Source organism: Coregonus clupeaformis, chromosome 1 (assembly GCF_020615455.1).
Source record: "Coregonus clupeaformis isolate EN_2021a chromosome 1, ASM2061545v1, whole genome shotgun sequence".
NCBI lineage: Eukaryota > Metazoa > Chordata > Actinopteri > Salmoniformes > Salmonidae > Coregonus > Coregonus clupeaformis.
Genome location: NC_059192.1, coordinates 1,874,399 through 1,896,755, shown reverse-complemented (window position 1 = coordinate 1,896,755; position 22,357 = coordinate 1,874,399). Strand labels below are relative to the sequence as shown.

The window sequence follows — 22,357 nt, the reverse complement described above, 5'->3', positions numbered from 1 at the left end:
GCACGTTTTCCAAGTGTGTGGGTGCGGCATTGGAACCGTTGCGTCATCAGGGAATAAGGCTACTAGCCTACCTAGACGACCTACTGGTTCTCGCCCCGTCAGCAGAGCTGGCGTTCACTCACACGACACAGACAGTGATCCATCTCACACGTCTGGGGTTCGCTGTGAATTGGAAAAAGAGCGCGCCCTGGCCCAGTCATCAGATTGTCTACCTGGGGATACAGCTAGACACTGTAATGATGAGGGCTCGAATTTCGGAACCTCGAAGGGTAGCCTTGTTGCTAGCCCTGAGAAAGTGTCGTCCGAATCACACGGTAACGGCGCTGTCAGTCATGTCACTCTTGGGTCTCATGTCGTCAGCCCATTCCGTGGTTCCGCTGGGACTCCTGCGCATGCGCAGGATGCAGCGATGGTTTGCCCAACTAAGACTAGATCCAGTGTGTCAACATCATCGGTTGGTGGTGGTTCCTCTCTCGCTCAGTGCAGATCTGAACTATTGGAGAGTCCCGATAGGCAAAGTGTCCTCCTACATTCCAGTGTTTACAGATGCCTCTCTGACTGGATGGGGAGGGACATGTCAGACCCAAGCAATAAGAGGTGTTTGGCCTCTTTCGAGTCGCCACATCAACCTCTTGGAGTTGGAAATGGTTCGACTGGTTCTGACCCACTTCGAGTCTACCCTTCGGGGTCGCGATGTGTTGATCTGGTCAGACAACCGGACCACAGTAGCCCACATAAATCGCCAGGGAGGAGTCAGGTCTCCTGCTCTCCACCGGTCGGCGGAGGAATTGTGGCTGTGGGCTCACGAGCACCTTCGCTCAATGAGAGCAGCACACATTCCGGGCTACTTGAACGTAGGAGCAGACCTCATGTCTCGAGGGGGTCCTCGAGACGACAAGTGGCGTCTGCATCCGGACATTTTTCTCCAAATTTGGGAACAGTTCGGGAGAGCCGAGGTGGATTTATTCGCGTCACGCATGAACGCGCATTGTCCCCTATGGTTCTCTCTGAGGGAACAGGACGAACCGCCACTGGGAAGGGACGCGTTCGCGCACCATCCGTGGCCGAGAGTTCTTCTGTATGCATTCCCTCCGCTGTCCTGCATTCTCCCACTGTTAGCCAGGGTGAGATCAGGAGGGCTGTCAATAATATTGATAGCTCCCGATTGCCCAGGGGCTCCATGGTTTGCGGAGATGATCTTGATTGCGCCACCTTGGCCAATTCCACATCGACGGGACGCGTTGTCTCAGGCGGGAGGCTCAATAGGGCGATTGCCCATAATCGGCCAACCACTGAAGGCTTGGCTCCTGAGATGGACAGGCTAGAGCGCCATGGGTTATCTGATTCAGTAATCAGGACCATACAGGGTTCACGTGCCAGTTCCACTTCCAGGGTGTATGCCAGTAAATGGAACGGTTTTTCACAGTGGTGCGTCACAGAGAATGTAGACCCCATGAGCAGTCAGGTTGAGAGTGTTCTCTCTTTCCTGCAGTTTATGTTTGATAAGCAGCGATCGCCCGCCACCATTAAGGTGTTTGCAGCGGCGATTTCAGCTTGTCACGAGGGGTTTGGCAGAGACACTGTCTTCAGTCACCCTCTAGTGAAACGTTTCTTATTAGGAACGCGGTAGCTTAGGCCAATGCCTAGAGACACGCTTCCTCAGTGGGATTTGGCTTTGGTACTCGAAGCGCTATGTAAGTCGCCGTTCGAACCATTGAATCAAATACCCCTCAAGATGCTGTCTATGAAGATGGCACTGTTGCTTGCTTTGACTACGGCTAAGCGTGTTAGTGATTTGTGTGCTCTTTCGACAAGACCCGACTGCCTTGCCATTAATGGCGATCTGAGCAGAGCGGTGTTACGTCCTAACCCAGCATATGTGCCGAAGGTTATTAAGAGCTCATATAGATCACAGACCGTGGAGCTGTGGGCTTTTTCTCCTCCTCCTCATGGGGAGAGGAGTGAGGAAAGGCTCCATCGCCTGTGCCCAGTGCGCGCTTTGGCGTGTTACGTTGAGCGCACAGCAGCGATTAAGTCATCGCCTCAGCTGTTTGTGTGTCACGGTGCGGCTGCACTAGGTAGACCACTTTCAAAACAGCGCTTGTCTCATTGGCTTTGCGAAGGCATTGAGACAGCTTATGAGGCAGCGGGGCGACAATTGCCTCAGGGTATAAGTGCTCACTCCACTCGTGGAGTAGCGGCTTCTACTGCCCTTTTCAGAGGAACAGGGGTAGAGGATATCTGTGCAGTGGTGTCGTGGTCGTCACCGTCTCCATTTATCAGTTTCTATCTCTTGGATATGTCTTCTAACTCTTTGGCTCAGTCTGTACTCAGCATGACTGAGGGGAGGACTTGAGTTAGGAGAGAGGAATGCAGGACTGAGGAGACAGGTCTCTTTCAGGTCCGCTTCTGACAGAAGGACATATTTCGGCATTACTCCTGACTGACATGTTCAGTACAGTAGAAGGCATGTATTAATCTGCCCACCAGTGAATAACTGGGTTGAGGCGGAATGATGAGGGATAATAGTAGTAACCTTGGTTACGGTACTATTAGACCGGTCATGACAATTTTGACGGAATGTGACGTCATCTATCTGCTTGTTCAGATTAGCATGAATCATGTTCTGGGATCTGCCCACTAATCTCTGGGATTCCATTGATTGAGTGGGGCGGGCTACCGTGTACACAATGTAGAGTGACACTTTGTGTCATTCCATTAGTGGTCGGTATTATTGTGACAGGATATTGAGGTACCATCTATCTGCTAGTACAGATTAGTATGGCCCGTATTCTGGTGATCTGCCCACTAGTCATTGGTGTTGCCATTGGACTAGGTGGGGCGGGTTTTTAACCGATGACGCAGTATATTGTGACACTTGTATTGTCATACAGTGGTTGCAGTACTGCGGGACTTGGTTGCAGCCATTGCAGCCTGACCTTTTAATTTCGATGGGAAGTGTTGGGCTCGGCAGGGAGTACATTTTGGAGCGTTGCGCTCCGCCTTAAACCAATAGGAGCAGAGCTCCCCCCCCTATGGGGCGGAGCTCCACGATATAGAACGATAGTTACCGGAGTGTAACTCCAGTTCTATGAGTGGAGCGGAGCCCCATAGGACTTAAGGCCCTGCCGACCCTCTCTAGTCTCGCTGAAGATAAATATCTTGGGAGGCTGATTGAGGGGAGGCATCCCCTCTTATAGGGACACCTGTACTCCTATTGGCTCCTAAACCAATAGGGGCAGATCTCCCCTATGGGGCTCCGCTCCACTCATAGAACTGGAGTTACACTCCGGTAACTATCGTTTTTATTGGCTAGCTCAGAATATGAGCTTTTCAATTTTTTAAATATATTATAGAGATCAGTCCTTTCGGGAGCCCAGATAATGTATTTATAAATCCCATCATTGGATGGTTCGGTAGATGGGTTTCCCCAAGGGACTCCATAGGCCAGCATAGCTGACCTACTGTAAGTTGTAAATATACATAAAAGGATTTGCCTGGTAATGTGTATTTGTCTTTCAAATCTTGGAATGTTCTCAAACCATTACTGTCCATGAAATCAGCAAGGGTACGGATTCTACATTTGGACCATTGGGGGAATGCAAAAGGCCGCCTTCCAGATTGCAAGGCATTATTGTGAAATATTGGAGTATGGGCATGCCATTTTGATTCCCAGTTACATTGTTTTTCAATGTTGTGCCAAAAAGAAATTGTGTGTGTGCAATAATAGGACCTAAGCATAATTTACATTGTTTAAGTGATATTTCAGTGAAGACCACCTCTCCCAGGGCAGTAGGAGACACCATATTTCTCTCTATACACAGCCAGGGGGCAGAATAATCATATCTAAACCAATTTAGGATGGGACGAATTGCTAGTGCCAGGAAATACAAGGTAAGTGAGCCTGGATAAAATTAGCAAACTTGCAAAGAGGGAAAGACGAAGGAGGACTATCCATACCAAACTTTCATTTGATCTGGCCTCGCTTACCTTGCTATAAACATTTTGAAACGCACTATGGATTTTATCCCAATAGACAGACGGGAGAGGCAAGGGAAGCATTGAACTACAGAAATTCAGCCTTGGCAATGTATTCATTTTGACAAGAGATATTCTGCCGGTTAAAGCAGCTTTGATATTAGTCCATCTTCTGAGGTCAGATTTAATTGATTTGAGCAGTGGTTTTGGCAATGGTTTTGTCTAAGGAAGGAAAAACATCTATTCCCAAATATTTTATATGGGAAATGATTGGGATTCCATAAGTGGAGATGGAGTCCTCCATCGGGGTCTTGAGAGGCAGTAGGGCAGATTTGGTTAGATTTATTTTACAACTTGAGATGGAGCTGAATTTGTCTATGATCTTTAAAGTTTTTGGGAGGGATTGAGATGCATTGTCTAGATAAAGTAAGATATCGTCAGCGTATAATGAGATGACGTGATCCATATAATTGAGAGATATTAGTGTATATTTTTTCAATTGTCGAATTGCAGAGGTGAGATGGGATCACCTTGCCTGTTACTTCTAGTTATTCTGAACAGAACAGAGCCAGTATTGCCTGTTATTACTATGGCTGAGGGATTGGCATATACTGTAGTATTTTAATCATATTAATGAAATTGGAGCCAAGTCCCATATGTCGCAAAACCTACCAAAGATATGACCATTCTAGTCTATCAAAAGCTTTTTCTGCGTCGAGAGATAGAACTGCCCAAGGAGCTTTGGTTTCTTTTGAAGCATGTAAAATATGTAATAGACAACAGAGGTTATCTGAGGATAATCGTTTTTTTACAAACCCGCTTTGGTCCAGATGTACCAATTTGGCTAAGTGCGTTTCAAGACGGGACGGCAGAATTTTAGAAAATAGTTCAATATCTGTGTTTATCATAGAAAGAGGGTGATAATGAGAGCACTGGGGGGTGTCCTTACCTTTAAAAAAATGAAAAGTAAAATTAGTCCTGCATTTACATCCCTTCCAAATGAACCTTTGTGAACGGCTGTGTTAATCATTGCAAGTAACAGTGGGCGTAATTGGTTCCACCGTTTTAAATAGACCTCAGGAGGAACCAGGTGATTTACCTTTATTCATGTTATCCAATGCCCCTTTGAGTTCATGTAGAGGGATTTGGGCTCCCAGCAAGCCGGCTTCCTCAGTTGAGAGAAGAGGAGATATATTTTAAAAAGGACTCGATCTGGCTTGGTGTGAATTTACAATCAGAGGTGTACAGTTCTTTATAGAAACGGGATCATTTTTGGTTGATTAATTTGGGTTCTGATAGTTGCAATATTCACTAATTGATCATTACTGCAAAGCTTGTTATCCAGTAGACGACTGGGTCAATTACCATGGAAGTAATGGTTAAGTCTAACTCGATTGATGGCAAATTCTCCTCTCTGTCTTGTCAATTGATTTAGTTCTGTATTTTAGGTCTCTTCTGACTTTGAAGAGAGTAGTCACTACCTCGTCTGAAAAAAGTGTTTGTTGAGAATGCTCAAGTTGTTAACAACTTTTCCAATTCTGATATCTTCTTTAATTGTGATTTATTCAGCCCAGATGCAAATGCAGTTGCATTGTTTTAAATAAAACCTTTAATGGCGTCCCATAAAATCATAGGATCATCGATTGAATTTTTGTTAATCATTATAAATGAATTCAATTCCGTTTCAAATTGTACACAGAAAGTAGGATTTTGTAGTAAGGAAACATTAAGGCGCCATCTTGTGGCTCTTTTAGGAAATTCAGGAATTTTTTATCTGGCAGTTAAAAGCATGATGATCAGAGAGGCTCATATGTCAAAATGTTGTAATCAGAGAACATCTGTTGGAGAGCCTTGGTTGCCTTTGGATTGTAGTTGGTCTTATTAGATCTGTCCCGCATATCCAGAATGGCATTCATGTCTGTCCCAATAACTAGTTGGAATTCAGTTAATTCTAACAATAAGCGAACAGAAGTGATCCAATTTGATACATAGATAATATTTAGCAATACCGTATTTCCTCCATTCATACTTTGATTCATACAATACTTTAAAACTATAGGCCTACTATAATCCTGGGTGTTTGTGTATCTGTATGTGCGTGTTTGAGAGAGAAAGAGACAGTGCCATGGGTGTCTGCCTCTTTATTGGCTGAAGTCCAGGAGGTCAACGGAATACACTGTCTGATTGGTCCCATAAAACTTGACAGGAGATTCCTCATATTACATCACACACACTGTAGTTCCTTGAACAACATACATGAACCACAGTGTTTATTATAGTTTAATAGCTTAGAGGAGAACAGGTAAACTAATACAGGCGATACCTTTGGAGTAGCCGAGGATTATCATAGACAGTGATTTAAAGCTTTATTTTTTGCTTATATTTCAATACAACAAATGGCAGTGTGGGTTTCATTTATAAAACAGTCTTTTTTTTTTTACATTAAATGTTGTGTCTTTTTGTGTTGAATATTTGTTAGTAAAATAAGAATTGCTACTCCAATGGGAGCCTGAGAGGCGAAACTGTAGGTTGTATTCATTAGGCATCAAACAGATGAAAACACACTGAAACAGGGAGGCCACTTGGAAGGCTCATTTCCGTTTTCTGTTGTAAAACGGTTTAAAATGTTTTCCGTTTCATGCCCTAATGAATATGACCCGGATCTATATGTAAACCACATTATATTGTTTTGAATAATAGCTTTTCCAGACTCTGATGCCAGTGAGAGTAACATAGGCTAGCTGGTATGTACAAGAGCCATAAAGGAATGGCAAGACCCAATATTTACCATGATGAAGACTCTGTGAGCCATTTGATTTGACTTGATTTGACAGCCAAATGAGGGTAAGCTGACCATTGACATGTGAAGCTGACAGACAGACATTCCAGTTTTGCATGTGAACAGCATGTTTCATATGGTGCCATGAGATTCTACTAACAAAGCTCCAAAGGAATCAACAGCAACAAATATGAGGAAACAAGCAGGTCAAGGAAAGCAGTTCCATTCAAAGCAAAGCAAGAAATTAAAACCGCAGCAGTCAAAAAGAACATGACTTGATTCATAATTCTTTCTCATTCTTTGTTATTTTTTAACATGGAAGAAATTGTTTTATTTTCTTTCCTTGTAGCTTTTAAATGTATCTATTAGTTATTAAATCATGTATTCAGTCCGTAGAGGAGGCATAGCAAAAAAAGAGTCCATTGCATTGCCTTCTTGAACATGTCAGAAAAAAGGTAGGGAAAAATCGAAACAAATCCTACATCTATATTACAGTGGTAGTGCTATCTGAAAGGATGGGATGAGTGCATGCTGCTCTGAATGCTAGAAGAGCTTGGCCTTCTTTTTCATGTTGTTGCGTTTCCACAGTGGAAGCCTGTCAAACTCCTGGATCTCCATCCCAAAGATGTCAAAGAACGTTTCTGGGGCTAAGTGGCGCTAGAGTGAGAAGAGAGGTTGAGAAAAGAAGGAGGGGGAGGAGGGGAAGGGGGGATGTTGTGGTTAGCATTTACGCTCCTATAAGGTCATTGAAAAACTCTCAAGAAGCTATATGGATCTATGGATTCTGTACTTTCCTCACTAAGTATTTGTGTAGCATTCATGCACACACATGCAGAAATCAAATGATACCTCCAGTCTTGTTCTGTCCACCTCCCTGGGAAGTTTAGCTCGCCCTCTACTGGTTATCATGAGCATTTCATATGGTACGACCTTCAAAGGGAGACACTAGTCAGTAAATGAAGTCAATATTGAATTAAGCTTCAAAAGGAGACTGTTGAAAGATAGACCAAGGGGCCATCAAAACTGACTGAGGACCCAATTCAATCAAACCTGGATACTAGATTTTTGAGATACAGTGCATTCGGAAAGTATTCAGACCCCTTGACTTTTTCTACATTTTGTTACGTTACAGCCTTATTCAAAAATTGATTAAAACATGTTTTTTCATCAATCTACACACAATACCCCATAATGACAAAGCGAAAAAACTGTTTTTTTTTTATGTTTGCACATTAAAAATTAAAAACAAATACCTTATTTACATAAGAATTCAGACCCTTTGCTAAGAGACTCGAAATTGAGCTCAGGTGCATCTGTTTCCATTGAACATCCTTGAGATGTTTCTACAACTTGATTGGAGTCCACCTGTGGTAAATTCAATTGATTGGACATGATTTGGAAAGGCACACACCCGTCTATATAAGATCCCACAGTTGACAGTGCATGTCAGAGCAAAAACCAAGCCATGAGGTCGAAGGAATTGTCCGTAGAGCTCCTAAACAGGATTGTGTCAAGGCACAGATCTGGGGAAGGGTACCAAAACATGCAGCATTGAAGGTCCCCAAGAACAGTGGCCTTCATCATTCTCAAATGGAAGAAGTTTGGAACCACCAAGACTCTTCCTAGAGCTGGCTGCCTGGCCATACTGAGCAATCGGTGGAGAAGGACCTTGGTCAGGGAGGTGACCAAGAACCCGATGGTCACTCTGACAGAGCTCCAGAGCTCCTCTGTGGAGATGGGAGAACCTTCCAGAAGGACAACCATCTCTGCAGCATTCCACCAATCAGGCCTTTATTGTAGAGTGGCCAGACGGAAGCCACTCCTCAGTAAAAGGCACGACAGCCCGCTTGGAGTTTGCCAAAAGGCACCTAAAGACTCTCAGACCATGAGAAACAAGATTCTCTGGTCTGATGATACCAAGACACTTTGGCCTGAATGCCAAACGTCACGTCTGGAGGAAACCTGGCACCATCCCTACGGTGAATCATGGTGGTGGCAGCATTATTCTGTGGGGATGATTTTCAGCGGCAGGGACTGGGAGACTAGTCAGGATCGAGGCAAAGATGAAAGGAGCAAAGTACAGAGAGATCCTTGATGAAAACCTGCTCCAGAGCGCTCAGGACCTCAGACTGGGGCGAAGATTCACCTTTCAACAGGACAACGACGCTAAGCACACAGCCAAGACAAAGCAGGAGTAGCTTCAGGACAAGTCTCTGAATGTCCTTGAGTGGCCCAGCCAGAGCCCGGACTTCAACCCAATCGAACATCTCTGGAGAGACCTGAAAATAGCTGTGCAGGGATGCTCCCCATCCAACCTGACAGAGCTTGAGAGAATCTGCAGAGAAGAATGGGAGAAACATCCCAAATACAGGTGTGCCAAGCTTGTAGTGTCATACCCAAGAAGACCCGCGGCTGTAATCGCTGCCAAAGGTGCTTCAACAAAGTACTGAGTAAAGGATCTGAATACTTATGTAAATGTGATATTTCATTTTTTTATTTTCAATAAATGTGCGACAATTTCCAAAAAACTGTTTTTGCTTTGTAATTATGGGGTATTGTCTGTAGATAGATGAGGGAAAAAACCAATTTAGTAAATTTTAGAATAAGGCTGTAATGTAACAAAATGTGGAAAAAGTAAAGGGGTCTGAATACTTTCGGAATGCACTGTATATCCAAAAGGGGAAAGAATACTTAGGCTGTAATTATTTTATTGAGTACATGAATCCACACATTCATCGCTGCAGACAGCGCATGATCATATTTTTGAGATACCGCAGAAATCGGGTATCCACATTTGATTCGATAGGGCATCATTTTTACAGTTATAGTATGTTCAAAACTGATAGTCTTGTCTGAGACAGGGCAACACTGGGTAGGGACAACAGGTGTGACAGGAGATTGTGAGTGAGGGCTGTAATAGAGGGCTGATGGGGCTATAGACCCTGGGAGCTCAACTATAAGGGTATCAGTTGATAGGGAGGTGCATGATGCCAGTATCGTTGTGTAGGTACGTGCATTAGTGCTCTGCTTATTACCAAAACATCTACACCGAGTGTACAAAACATTAAGGACACCTGCTCTTTCCATGACATAGACTGAACAGGTGAATCCAGGTGAAAGCTATTATCCCTTATTGATGTCAGGAGACAGGTTAAAAAAGGATTGAGACAATTGAGACATGGATTGTGTATGTGTGCCATTCAGAGGGTGAATGGGCAAGACAAAAGATTTAAGTGCCTTTGAACAGGGTATGGTAGTAGGTGTCAGGCGCACCGGTTTGTGTCAAGAACTGCAACGCTGCTGGGTTTTTCACTCAACAGTTTCCCGTATGTATCAAGAATGGTCCACCACCCAAAGGATATCCAGCCAACTGACTAGATAAATAGACTACATTAGTCTACAGATCCACATTTTCAGAGAACTAACTGTGACCCAAAAATGTGTTAAGTTACAAAATAGATACAGAACTGTAAGTGTTAGACAATTATTTTCAATGAAATTGTCAAGACATAGATATCGAGTCCTGGAAAGCAGCTATACTGTGGGCTTTACAGCTAACTTATGTTAGGCCTAGTACACAAACACACCTAGATGAGATCCATTGGAATTTAGAGTGAGAGTTTTGCAAGATCTTACTGAAATGCTCTAAATAAGCAACAAGGAGTGATTCTTGTGCTTTTTTTCTCTATCTGACCAACTCATAGTAGCCACACCAATCATGAAAATCCAACAATGAAGGTGTCTCTCCTTCATAAAGTTGTTTCAAAGACACATTTGGTGTTGGATTTTCCACTGTATGTTACATACAGTCTGTATTGAAGCCATGTGCGAATGAGCATGGAGAAGCCGACATGCTAAGCGAGAGGTGACTCAGTTCACTAGCTCCTGTCTGGACTGCAGCACAGCCATAGCCTCATGGGAGATTTAGTACTTTAGAGGGGCTGCCTTTGGTTACAGGAACCCATGAAGGAACTCACTACCAGCTGCATACTGTAGGTAGTTAGTGGTGATATTATGAAACACACCACCAATCATATTCCTCCTGTTATAGGTGATGAGGTTTACCTCACTATTCCTTCTATTATATCACCCAATGTGTGCTGTGTTTCCGATGTGCCAAGCTCACTTGGAGCTCACTCTCTACTGACTCAGCATATTCGTTTTTGTAGCATACAGCATATTCATTTTTGTAGTAAAGTATACATTAAAAAAATTGGAATTTCAGTGAAATATACTAACAAGGATAGGGCACATACATCAGGTAAATTCAAAATCTTTATAAAGAAATTATATTTAAAAAAAATTATACTTGCTTTTGGTTCCAACATATTAGGCATAGATACTCCCCTGTCCATTCTTGTTACTGCAGCACTGCCATCCCTTATGTGCTACAGGATAGAACATACACACACATGTAATATAGTGGTATGGAACCGAGATACATCTACCATGGCTATCTACTACTATCCCAGCTACTGTATCTTATTCCCATCATATAGAGCGGCATACTGGTACTTATGGTCACTGCAGTACTTTTGCCTGTCAGTAATAGGTTATGGCTCTCAAAGATTGGCATTCTTTTGATACAATTCCTATCAATTGGCTCTTAGGTTAACTACACTTGTGACACCTCAACGTTTCACAGTCAAGAGGACTGTTACAGTTTGCAATTGAATATGTAACTAAATGAGACATTTAGTGACAACTGGAGACATTTCGGAACAACAACTAATAAAACAGGCAATGAGACAAAGATCATTCTACATTGTATGTACAGTACAGTGGTTCTATCTAGTCACAGTGAGACTGAACATGTCTGAGCAGTGTTGTATGTGTTCCTTGACAGGAGCATTCAGGGTCACTGCAATGTATTCACTACAGTTTGGGATAGCCAACAGTGATGCAGGCATTTAGCAGGAGTGGGTTGACATTCAGGATAACATGAAGTTTGCGATCCTGGGTATAGAGTGAGCAAACGCATGCAAAATGAAAACGCATAATGAAAGGCATTTGTGGATAAGCAAATGAGAGACATACCTGAAACTCTGCAAGACAAAATGGGACAGAAAATGAGACTCACAGTTAATGTTTTTCCTGTACTATTTATCATTTAAATCTGAAAGAAATACTACATTATTTCCAAATCTGACTGCTCAATAATTGGGTGGCTTATTTACTATATATAATCAGTTAAAGGTACAATCTGGGATCTGGGAGGGGTTACATTTCCCAAGCCCCATTCCTCAACTGTATACCAAAACAAGTGGCAGGGCTGTCATTTTGCTGAAAAAAACAAATCCCAGATTGTAGCCTTAAGAATATTGAAATTGTATGTAGATGTAGAAGTAGCTGTGAATATAACCACAGCTTTATTTGTTGAGCAACACTCACCTCTTCCTCCCCCACACATGTTCCCATGGCTGTTGTACTGAGTGAAATCTGTAGACTGAGGCTGTAGGGGCAGAGACAGTATTGTAACAACAGCGATCACACGTTTCTATGAACAATATGATCAACAATACTTTATCAGTCAAAGCCTATAAGTGGAACCCATCCACATTAATCAATTATTGATTAGATCGATTTTATTGTTGGAGTGAATCAATAGTTGTGATATCTGATATGTGAAGCGTCTGATCTTACCCGGTGTAATCCATTCCGTCCATAACCAGGCAGCGATGAGGTTTTGGAATCATCTGAAAGGTTGAAACTACGGTAAGCATAATTTTGATGAAACGTCTAAGAACAATTTGGCTGTCCTATAGTTTGAATGGTTCATGCTGTTTATTTGATAGGGTTGCTTTTGAGGTTAGACCTGACCAGGGTGGTATTTATTGGTGCACACCATATCAAAAGGTTTCAAAACATTCTGCAGCGGAAAACCAAAAAAATGGTGTTTGTTATGTTGATAGGGGTGGGTATTGAGAGGGGTGGAAGATACAACCATCACTCTTCTTAACTATGTCCTTAAACATCTTGAGGGAAGTAAGACCCATGCCAGACTACTATCTGTTGACTTCCCTTCTGATTTTTATTGTATACAACCACATCTTAGCAGAGAGGCCTTTGTCCAATTTTGATCTTGATTTTAACATACAGTACAGTAGTCAGCTGGTTGATTGACTTTTTAACCAACCAAACTCAAAGGGTGAGAGTAAACAGTTCCCTATCCGGCACAGTATCCTCCTGGGGGTATGTCCTTTACCCTCTGTTGTTTGTTTTGTGCACTGATGATTGTCAGAGTAATCACGACTCTAGACATATCATTACATTTGCAGATTACGTGGTTATCGTGAGTCTTTTACAGGATGAGGAGGTGAGCCATGGCCAAGTGGTGGAGGAGTATGTTGGATGGTGTGACCGCTCCTATTAAGAACTTAATGTCAAGAAAACCAAGGATATGGCTATTGATATCCGGAGGAGCTCCCTGCCACCAATGCAGACTCTGATTGATGGTGAGCCAGTGGAGATCGTTGATCAATACAAATACTTTGGCACTTTCCTTGAAAGCAAACAGAGTTTTGAGGCCAATGTGGATGCTATCTGTGCGAAGGGAAAGCAGCGCCTGTTCTTCCTGAGGAAACTCAGCAGTTTCAGGGTGGATAGGGCGCTGATTACCATCTTTTACAGATTGTTCATTGAATCCATTTTAACATTCAATATTTAACATTCAATATGATCTGCTGTTTTGGATCATTGGTATGAACTTAACTGACCATTCTCACCTTTATTACATACTGACTAGACCGGGCATGCGCGCGCATGTTTGTTTTGTCCATCCACACCAGACACGATCAGGACACGCAGGTTGAAATATGAAAACGAACTCTGAACCAACTATATTAATTTGGAGACAGGTTGAAACACATGAAAATTCATGGACATTTAGCTAGCTAGCTTGCTGTTGCTAGCTAATTTGTCCTGGGATATAAACATTGGGTTGTTATTTTACCTGAAATGCTCAAGTTCATTTTTTTCTGGATCGTTGTTGAATTTGGACCCATTTTTAGTCATACAAAATCGTTTGTTCTCTTCTCCGACAATTAATCCACAGATAAAAAGCGATACCTAGTTAGTTTCTAGTAATCTCTCCTCCTTCAGTCTTCTTCTCCTGTGGACTTTATATGGTGGTTGGCAACCAATTTTAAGGTGCATTACCGCTACTAACTGGACTGGAGTGTGGACCTCAATTCATCTTTCAATCACCCACGTGGGTATATGCTCCTAAAAACCAATGAGGAGATGGGAGAGGCGGGACTTGCAGAGAGTCAAGCTTCAAAAATAGAACCAAGTTCGCGCCTGGCTACGCAGACGCTCGTTGAAGCGTGCAAGCAATTTTGATGAAATGATTGAATAACATGTATGTGTACATTTATTTTGCAACGCTTGCGCATGCAACGTGGGTGGTATGGTCAGCATGTTAGGCACAAGTCATACGCAAGACGCAATCCATTCTGAGACTCCCAGCATCCCTTATTTCATGATGTTACGATGCTTCCCTCTTTACAGCTCATTTGATGTGGTTTTTCTAAACAATGTGCTAGTTACTATATGGTGAGGTTGCTCAGAACATACCTCCATCACAATTGGTCTGCTGGGGGTCATAGCGCTGAGCTGATTGGCTGCGTGCGCGACGTTCCCTGATCTGCTCTTTCTCATTCTCCTCCTTCATTATCAGCTTCCCCAAACCAGACTGGATCTGTGGACACACAGAACATTATCGTAAAACTTAACTTAAAGAGCAACTGCCTTTAAAAAGCAACGAATCCCTTTGAAAATGACCTCTGTGGCATCGATATGAGTCAGAAACAGTTATTCTAGTGTCAGAAATGGGTAAATAGGATAATTTTGGTCATAAAGTCAGTCTTGTCTAAAACGGAGTTTGGAACATCCGTCACAACGGGTAAATTAAGGTTGGGTTTTGATTTGACGTACATTTATATTTGCCCACTAAGATGGGGTGAACAGCTGCGGTGATTGCTCTCTATCCAATAGCATAGACAGTGAGACAGACCTGCCCAGCAGCCTGATTTTGTTTACATAAGACAACACGTTGCATATTTTTTACTTGAGAAATACTGCACCAAACACATCGGCAAAAACATCTAAATGAATTACAGATTTTCTTAGGTTCATTCTGTGGATTTTGAGAAAGTGAAATAGGCTTCTGCATCTACAGTGTCTCATGGGGGACAAACATAATTAACCAAACGCGGAATCGGTCAGGAAACATACCTCCGAGACTGAAATCTAGTTTTTCTAATGAGCAACTGAAAAACACACATGCCAAACGGCGTGTTCAGTGCCTCTTTAAAGCCTGTAGGTATAACGCATTATGATCAAGTTATAATGCACTGTACGACTTGTCATGAGGATGTATGACCATCTTATGTTTTTTGATCTAATAATGATCCTTACTAAATACCAGCTATTTTGAGTCAGTTAAAATGTTGATACATACAGAGACATAACGTAGTATAAACCTTATTATAAGACAATATAAAGGCTTGTACATGCTTATGATAAGTTTAAAGCATTATACCTGCAGAAATAACGTTTTACGAACATACAATAGTAGAGCAGAGCTGCCTACCTGGGCCAGTGTATGTTTGTGGGTGTTATTGTGGGAATAGGTGTATGAATGTGCCTTCTCTAACCTTGTTGATATGCTCCTCCTGGAGCTGCTTTCTCTTCAGGGCCTCCTCTTCCTCCTCTTCCCTAGACCGTCTCCTTCCTCCTTCTGATCCTATGAGTGGCATACACAACCCACGAATGAGCCAACAGAAAAACATGCGCGCGCACACTCCCAGACACACAAACACAGACACACAGACACAGACACACAGACACAGACACACAGATACAGACACACACAGGTCCTTATCATTGTGTGTGAACTAAAGGCATCTTGACCGAGGAGCAGTGCTAGATACAGTAAAACGAGACTGTCCAAAACTATAACAGAATGCATTATAGAATGCTTCCATCCGTGGATATCACATTCACAAAAGTACTGTACAGGATTTTTAAAAGGATTTACAAAAGTGCTGTAGGATTTCTCTTTCCAGCCATTGCAGTGGGGATGAAGAACGAAGATATGAGCAACAGGAGTGTGGGAGAAAACAAATGAGAGACAGAGTTGACTAGACATACACACAGACAACACCAAGGCAGTACAACTACTCAGCTGCACTGAATGTTAACACAGACATTACAACAGTCTTCACAAGATTAGCTTTTTACTATTAGTTTAAAACACACAAAAAAAACTGTGCAGGAAGACAAGTCAGTTTGAGGCCAGTCTCAGTTAGCTCTGTCCAAGTCATTTGTGAATGGTGTAGGTACAGGTAACTGCCAAAATAAAATAAACACCGATATAAATAGCGCGTTGGGCCACCATGAGCCGCCAGAACAGCTGTAATGTGCCTTTGCATAGATTCTACAAGTGTCTGGAACTCTATTGGAGGGATGCGACACCATTCTTCCATGAGAAATTCCATAATTTGGTGTTTGGTTGATGGTGGTGGAAAACGCAGGCGTCGCTCCAGAATTTACCACAAGTTTTCAATTGGATTGAGATCATATGGTGACTGAGACACATACACACACCCCCCTTCAAAAATATAAAAAATTATAATGGGCAACTGGGCATTTTTATACATGACCCTAAGCATGATGGGATGTTCATTTCTTAATTAACTCAGGAACCACACCCGTGTGAAAGCACCTGCTTTCAATATACTTTCTATCCCTCATTTACTAAAGTGTTTCCTTTATTTTGGCAGTTACCTGTATATCAATCAATCAATCGATCTAGTAAGCAAGAAGTGACATGACGCCAACAACAATAGCCTTTAAAGGAGACACTATTCAGCATTGCGCAAAATTCAGCAAATTAATTGTAAAAGTCTGTGTTCCCGCGTCAAAACTTTGTGGTGGGTTTAAGCTACAAGTGAATAAGAGTGATATTCTGTCCTATTCATAAAGAACCCCAACCCCTACATCCTAGACACTTGTGGAAATCTGAGAGGATATGGCAGATATTACACCTAGTCTATCAGAGGGAGCTATTGGCATATTGTTCAAACCTATCAAATCCTCTTAGTTCTCCACAAATGTCTAGGGGGTAGGGACTAGTGGTTGTTTCTGGAGAGGGCGAAGTTCAGGGTTTGGTTACGGGTAGTGAGCCTCTAAGGGTTGGGAGGTGGGGCAGTGCAAGCATGCTCATAGGGAGCCTACTCTACCTAAGTAAGCCAGGGCCAGGGAGGGAGCGTAGGGGGGCCAGTGGTCGCTCTCGCTCGATGTTGTGTCATCCAGAGGGGGGACATTTGCGGCAGGAAATGTAGCGGATCTGATGATTTCATCAGCAGACTTTCGTTTTGGTGAGGGTGAAACTAGGTTGGTAACCAGGGGAACTGGACTATCAGTGTCTGAGTAAGTCCCCTGAACCAAAGCTGAACATTTCAACATCGTCTGAAATGTTGTGTGATAATCTCTACATGGTAAAGATCAAAATAATCCTGCAACTTTACACTTACACCTATTATTCAGAATTGTACATAGGTTATATACAGTGCATTGGGAAAGTATTCAGACCTTTTTCCTTTTTCCACATTTTGTTACGTTACAGACTTATTCTAAAATTGATTAAATTGTTTTGTTCCTTCATCAATCTACATACAATACCCAATAATGACAGGGCAAAAACAGTTTTGCCACTCAAGGACATTCAGAGACTTGTCCCAAAGCAACTCCTGCATTGTCTTGGCTGTGTGCTTAGGGTCGTTGTCCTGTTGGAAGGTGAACCGTCGCCCCAGTCTGAGGAGCTGAGCGCTCTGGAGCAGGTTTTCATCAAGGATCTCTCTGTACTTTGCTCCTTTCATCTTTGCCTCGATCCTGACTAGTCTCCCAGTCCCTGCCGGTGAAAAACATCCTCACAGCATGATGCTGCCACCACCATGCTTCACCATAGGGATGGTGCCAGGTTTTCTCCAGACGTGACGCTTGGCATTCAGGCCAAAGAGTTCAATCTTGGTTTCATCAGACCAGAAAATCTTGTTTCTCATGGTCTGAGAGTCCTTTAGGTGCATTTTGGCAAACTCCAAGCGGGCTGTCATGTTCGTTTTACTGAGGAGTGGCTTCCGTCTAGCCACTCTACCCTTAAGGCCTGATTGGTGGAGTGCTGCAGAGATGGTTGTCTTTCTGGAAGGTTCTCCCATCTCCACAGAGAAACTCTGGAGCACTGTCAGAGTGAAAATCGGGTTCTTGGTCACCTCCCTGACCAAGGCCCTTCTCCCCCGATTGCTCAGTTTGGCCGGGCGGCCAGCTCTAGGAAGAGTCTTGGTGGTTCCAAACTTCTTCCATTTAAGAATGATGGAGGCCTCTGTGTTCTTGGGGACTTTAGTGCTGCAGGCATTTTTTGGTACCCTTCACCAGATTTGTGCCTCGACACAATTCTGTCTCGGAGCTCTACGGACAATTCCTTTGACCTCATAGCTTGGTTTTTGCTCTGACATGCACTGTCAACTGTGGGACCTTATATAGACAGATCATGTCCAATCAATTGAATTGACCACAGGTGGGCTCCAATCAAGTTGTAGAAACATCTCAAGGATGATGAATGGAAACAGGATGCACCTGAGCTTAATTTCGAGTCTCATAGCAAAAGGTCTGAATAATTATGTAAATAAGGTATTTCTGTTTTTTAAATGTAATCCATTTTAGAATAATGCTGTAATATAACAAAATGTGGAAAAGGTCAAGGGGTCTGAATACTTTCCGAATGCTGTAGTGTGCTGGCGCTCTAACAAATATATATAATATTATCTGCACGGCTGAAGGTGTGCTCCGTCCTAGGAATGTAAAAATGAAATCTTGAAAGACGGTTCAGGAGGGCAATTTAGGCCTCGATGCAATCAGATTGAGCATTAACCTGCGTTGGCCGACATCCGAATAGCGGTTGGAGGTGTTGGTGAACGGCTGCTCTTGTGTGTCATCAACCACTCCCTTCCTTATTATCCCTACCGCGTTAGAAGTTCAAAATGGCGATAGAAAGTGTAGGCTCTATTGTTGATAGAAATGATATGAATTAAGTTGCCATCTTGAACCTTCTTTTTAGATTTTTGGATATGCTGTAGGCTCGCTCACATGCCTTGATATTTTGCTTAGGCGTTAGATGCTCAGAAAGTGTTTGATCAGAGAGAGACTTCAAAAAGTATTGACACATTGACATTGGAGTTGGGCACAGTAAATGGTGTACAGAGCAACGTGATTTCAATCCAAACAAATAAACCATAATTGTGGTTAGGTGCTGCTTTGTATAGCTAATAGTGATGTGCGGGTCAGCTGTTAGTTCACCCGCACCCGCCCGCAAATTGTTAATAACCCATTTGCAACCGCCAGACTATATGTGATGAAGGGAAAATCTGAGGCCTGCACCTGATCCTGACCTGTAAATATAGAAAATGCATTGTACAGTCCTTTTTAGATAGGCCCATGTTTCTGCTTATAATTTCCAACATTTTGGGAAGCTATTTTTTAGTCAACTTGTCTATAATTAGATACATGCAGCTTCTCATCTGTCATTAGTTGTTGCCTAGAAGACTAAATTAACCCTTGCTCACCAGAATAATGTCATAAATCGATAGAATGAATGCTTCAATCTAGTTGACATCGGTAAAGTTTGATTTCTCTTTCCTCTTTCATCTCTGCAAAGATGTTTATAGGGACTGGGGAGAAAATGCAATAAAAAATACAAAAATGGGAACGATTTTTTGTGCAACATTTCCAAATGACAACAGTTTGACCAGTTTTAAAGAAATTAAAAGCTGTTAAAATGACCCAACATGTTTTTGATAAGATTTCAGTTCGGCTTGGATGCATATTTTATGTGGTTGATACTATCAGCTTTTAGCCTACATTTAGCCACATGTTCTATATTAGCAGGTTAGGGTCAGGTGTGGGCCTCAGATATTCACTTTATCACATATAGTCGGGCAGTTGCGGATGGGTTATTAGCAATTGCAGGCGGGTGAACAAACAGCTGATCCACACAGTATTTCATGACCCTAAACCCGCCCGCCCCACAGATATAACCGCGGGGACTGAGTTTTATGAGTCAACCTAAGCTAAGCTTATCGATATTGTTATAGCCAATGAGGCTCATGACACTATTTGGGGATAATAGTATCAGTATAAGTATTCATAACAATAATGATGCTGTTAATGCTGGTGAAACCAGGTCGCAAAGAGTGAATGTACCGTGTTGTTTGTAGATGGGTGGTTTCCTGTAAATGTTGATCCCCTGATCTGAAAGGGAGAAAGACAAAACTCAGTGTTTTGCATTTCATGTATACGTATCAAACACTTTTCCAGTGACACAGAGGGCATTGTGAAATTACTCATGAAAAATACCACAGAGACAAAGTGAGGGTGTCTTCACAATCACACTGTAAAACACAGTGAAACAATAAGCACCAGCATTTACATACAAATTTACATTAAAATCAATTATTTTATCCAGAGAGTCTTATATTCGTGATGTGACTGGTGAAAAGGGCACACTAAGTGCAAGCATCCTTTAATGGACTGAACCAAAAGCGTTATTGAAATGGAAAAGTGGTAGAGAGAAGTGAAGTGAGTGAGAGCAATAAAAGAGACAGAGAGATATAAAAGGTCTCAGGTGACCAGTAGCAGTGACAGTGATAGGGTGCGCTCCGTGTGTCTCCTACCTGGGAGGTGGAAATGTTTAGGGGTCAGAGAGAGAGGCGGAGTGACAGGCCGGCTGTCTGGCCTTTGGGGTATAGGGGAGCTCCGCCCGCTAGGTGGATCAGTGCCTCCAATGAGAAGAACCAAGAACAAAACGTAAGCAGGGCAACGATATGGAAAACATACGTTTGGAAAAAGCTAATCTCGCAGAGCCAGACGAGGGAGTATTGCATATAGCTGTAAAGTCTGGCATGTGAGATTAGGATAAAGCATAAAAATGGACGCAAGGGGACTGAAAGAGTAATCACATTTTGAGAATGATTGAAGAATCCTGTGTTACCAAATCAGTTAGTCACACTATGGAGGTTAGTTACATATAGAGCTGTTACGGTGACCGTATTACCGCCACACTGGTGGTCACGAGTCATGACCGCAGTCAAATTCCACATGACCGTTTAGTCAGGGTAACTAGGCTTCTCCAATACTGCGCACTGATGCCGCTGATGGTCATTAGTAGCCTACCAAACTTGCTAACTGCAAGTCGCTAATAACCTGGTACTCAGTGCTCTATTTAAGCAATAAGGCATGAGGTATTTTATTTCCAAAGGTCCGCATCAGTGGCTTGTAGGCTATGCGTGGAAGCCAGGAGATGCTAAATGTATTTATGTTAATTAACGGTCAATTACCGTGAGACCGTCAGTTACAGTGACTTGCGAAAGTATTCACCCACCTTGGCATTTCTCCTATTTTGTTGCCTTACAACCTGGAATTAAAATTTATTTTTGGGGGGTTTGAATCATTTGATTTACACAACAAACAAGAAATAAGACAAAAAAACAGAATTCACCCCCCCAAAGTCAATACTTTGTAGAGCCACCTTTTGCAGCAATTACAGCTGCAAGTCTCTTAGGGTATGTCTCTATAAGCTTGGCACATCTAGCCACTGGGATTTTTGCCCATTCTTCAAGGCAAAAGTGCTCCAGCTCCTTCAAGTTGGATGGTTTCCACTGTTGTACAGCAATCTTTAAGTCATACCACAGATTTTCAATTGGATTGAGGTCTGGGCTTTGACTAGGCCATTCCAAGACATTTAAATGTTTCCCCTTAAACCACTCTAGTGTTGCCTTACCAAGATGGCGAAGTAGTGCGGTCGTGTATTGTGTTGTGTCCTCGTGTAAATAGCCAGTTTTTTTGTTTTTGGTGTGTCTTTTATTCGTATATATTTCTCAATCTCACTTTCCATCCTCTAACTAAATATACTTTCCTGCAACCCGCCTCACCCAATGTGGAACGGATTCTATTATTTCTTTATTTTTATCAAGAACCTACGGCTGAAACTAGCCAGCTAGCCAGCTAACTAGCTACTTGCTATAAGCCACCGTTAGCGGTCTTCACCACATACATGGCCTGCACTACCTACCAGCCAGCTCTAGCCTGGACAATTATCGGCAGGTCTGCACAGCGTGCTATCGACCCAGAGCATATCAGATTTTCTGCCGGAATCACTGGACCTTAACACCGGACCATCGCAACTAGCTAGCTGTAACCGAATGGCTGATGTTGGCTAATATCCACTTCCCGACCTACCAGTTAGCCTTGAGCTAGCCTCGAGCCAGGCCCATCTCCCGGCTATCTACCTCTCTGTCAACCAGACAGGACCTCCTAGTGTCGACACGGAGCCCCACGTCTGCCGACGTAATCGTCTGATGTGGTTTCAACAGGCTTCCCGTTGCGACGACCACGAAGATCCATCTGCTAGCACCGGCCCGCTAGCATGCGCAATCAACAGCCGTGCCTCCTGCTCGCCTGTGCTTTAGCAGCCTACAATCTGCTCCCGGACTGTGCTGTTCACTGGACCTTATGATCACTCAGCTACACAGCTAATGCTTGCTG

General features: G+C 42.9%; 1 protein-coding gene across 11 annotated transcripts in view; it reads right to left on the bottom strand.

Moving 5' to 3' along the window:
* Positions 1-6,102: 6,102 nt before the first annotated feature.
* The window catches only part of LOC121568072 (actin-binding LIM protein 1), a 182,707-nt gene continuing 166,452 nt past the window's right edge, over positions 6,103-22,357 (bottom strand). For 9 of the 11 annotated variants that reach the window (XM_041878674.2, XM_041878646.2, XM_041878682.2 and 6 more), the window contains 10 exons: positions 20,488-20,592; positions 20,018-20,065; positions 15,415-15,503; positions 14,333-14,456; positions 12,401-12,453; positions 12,149-12,209; positions 11,795-11,802; positions 11,071-11,145; positions 7,607-7,687; positions 6,103-7,414 (listed from right to left, as the gene is read on the bottom strand). In XM_041878674.2, coding sequence (XP_041734608.1) covers positions 7,301-7,414; positions 7,607-7,687; positions 11,071-11,145; positions 11,795-11,802; positions 12,149-12,209; positions 12,401-12,453; positions 14,333-14,456; positions 15,415-15,503; positions 20,018-20,065; positions 20,488-20,592 — 758 coding nt within the window. In that variant the 3' untranslated portion in view covers positions 6,103-7,300. The remainder of the gene's footprint in view (positions 7,415-7,606; positions 7,688-11,070; positions 11,146-11,794; positions 11,803-12,148; positions 12,210-12,400; positions 12,454-14,332; positions 14,457-15,414; positions 15,504-20,017; positions 20,066-20,487; positions 20,593-22,357) is intronic. The other 2 variants (XM_041878655.2, XM_041878687.2) reach the window with 2 other exon arrangements.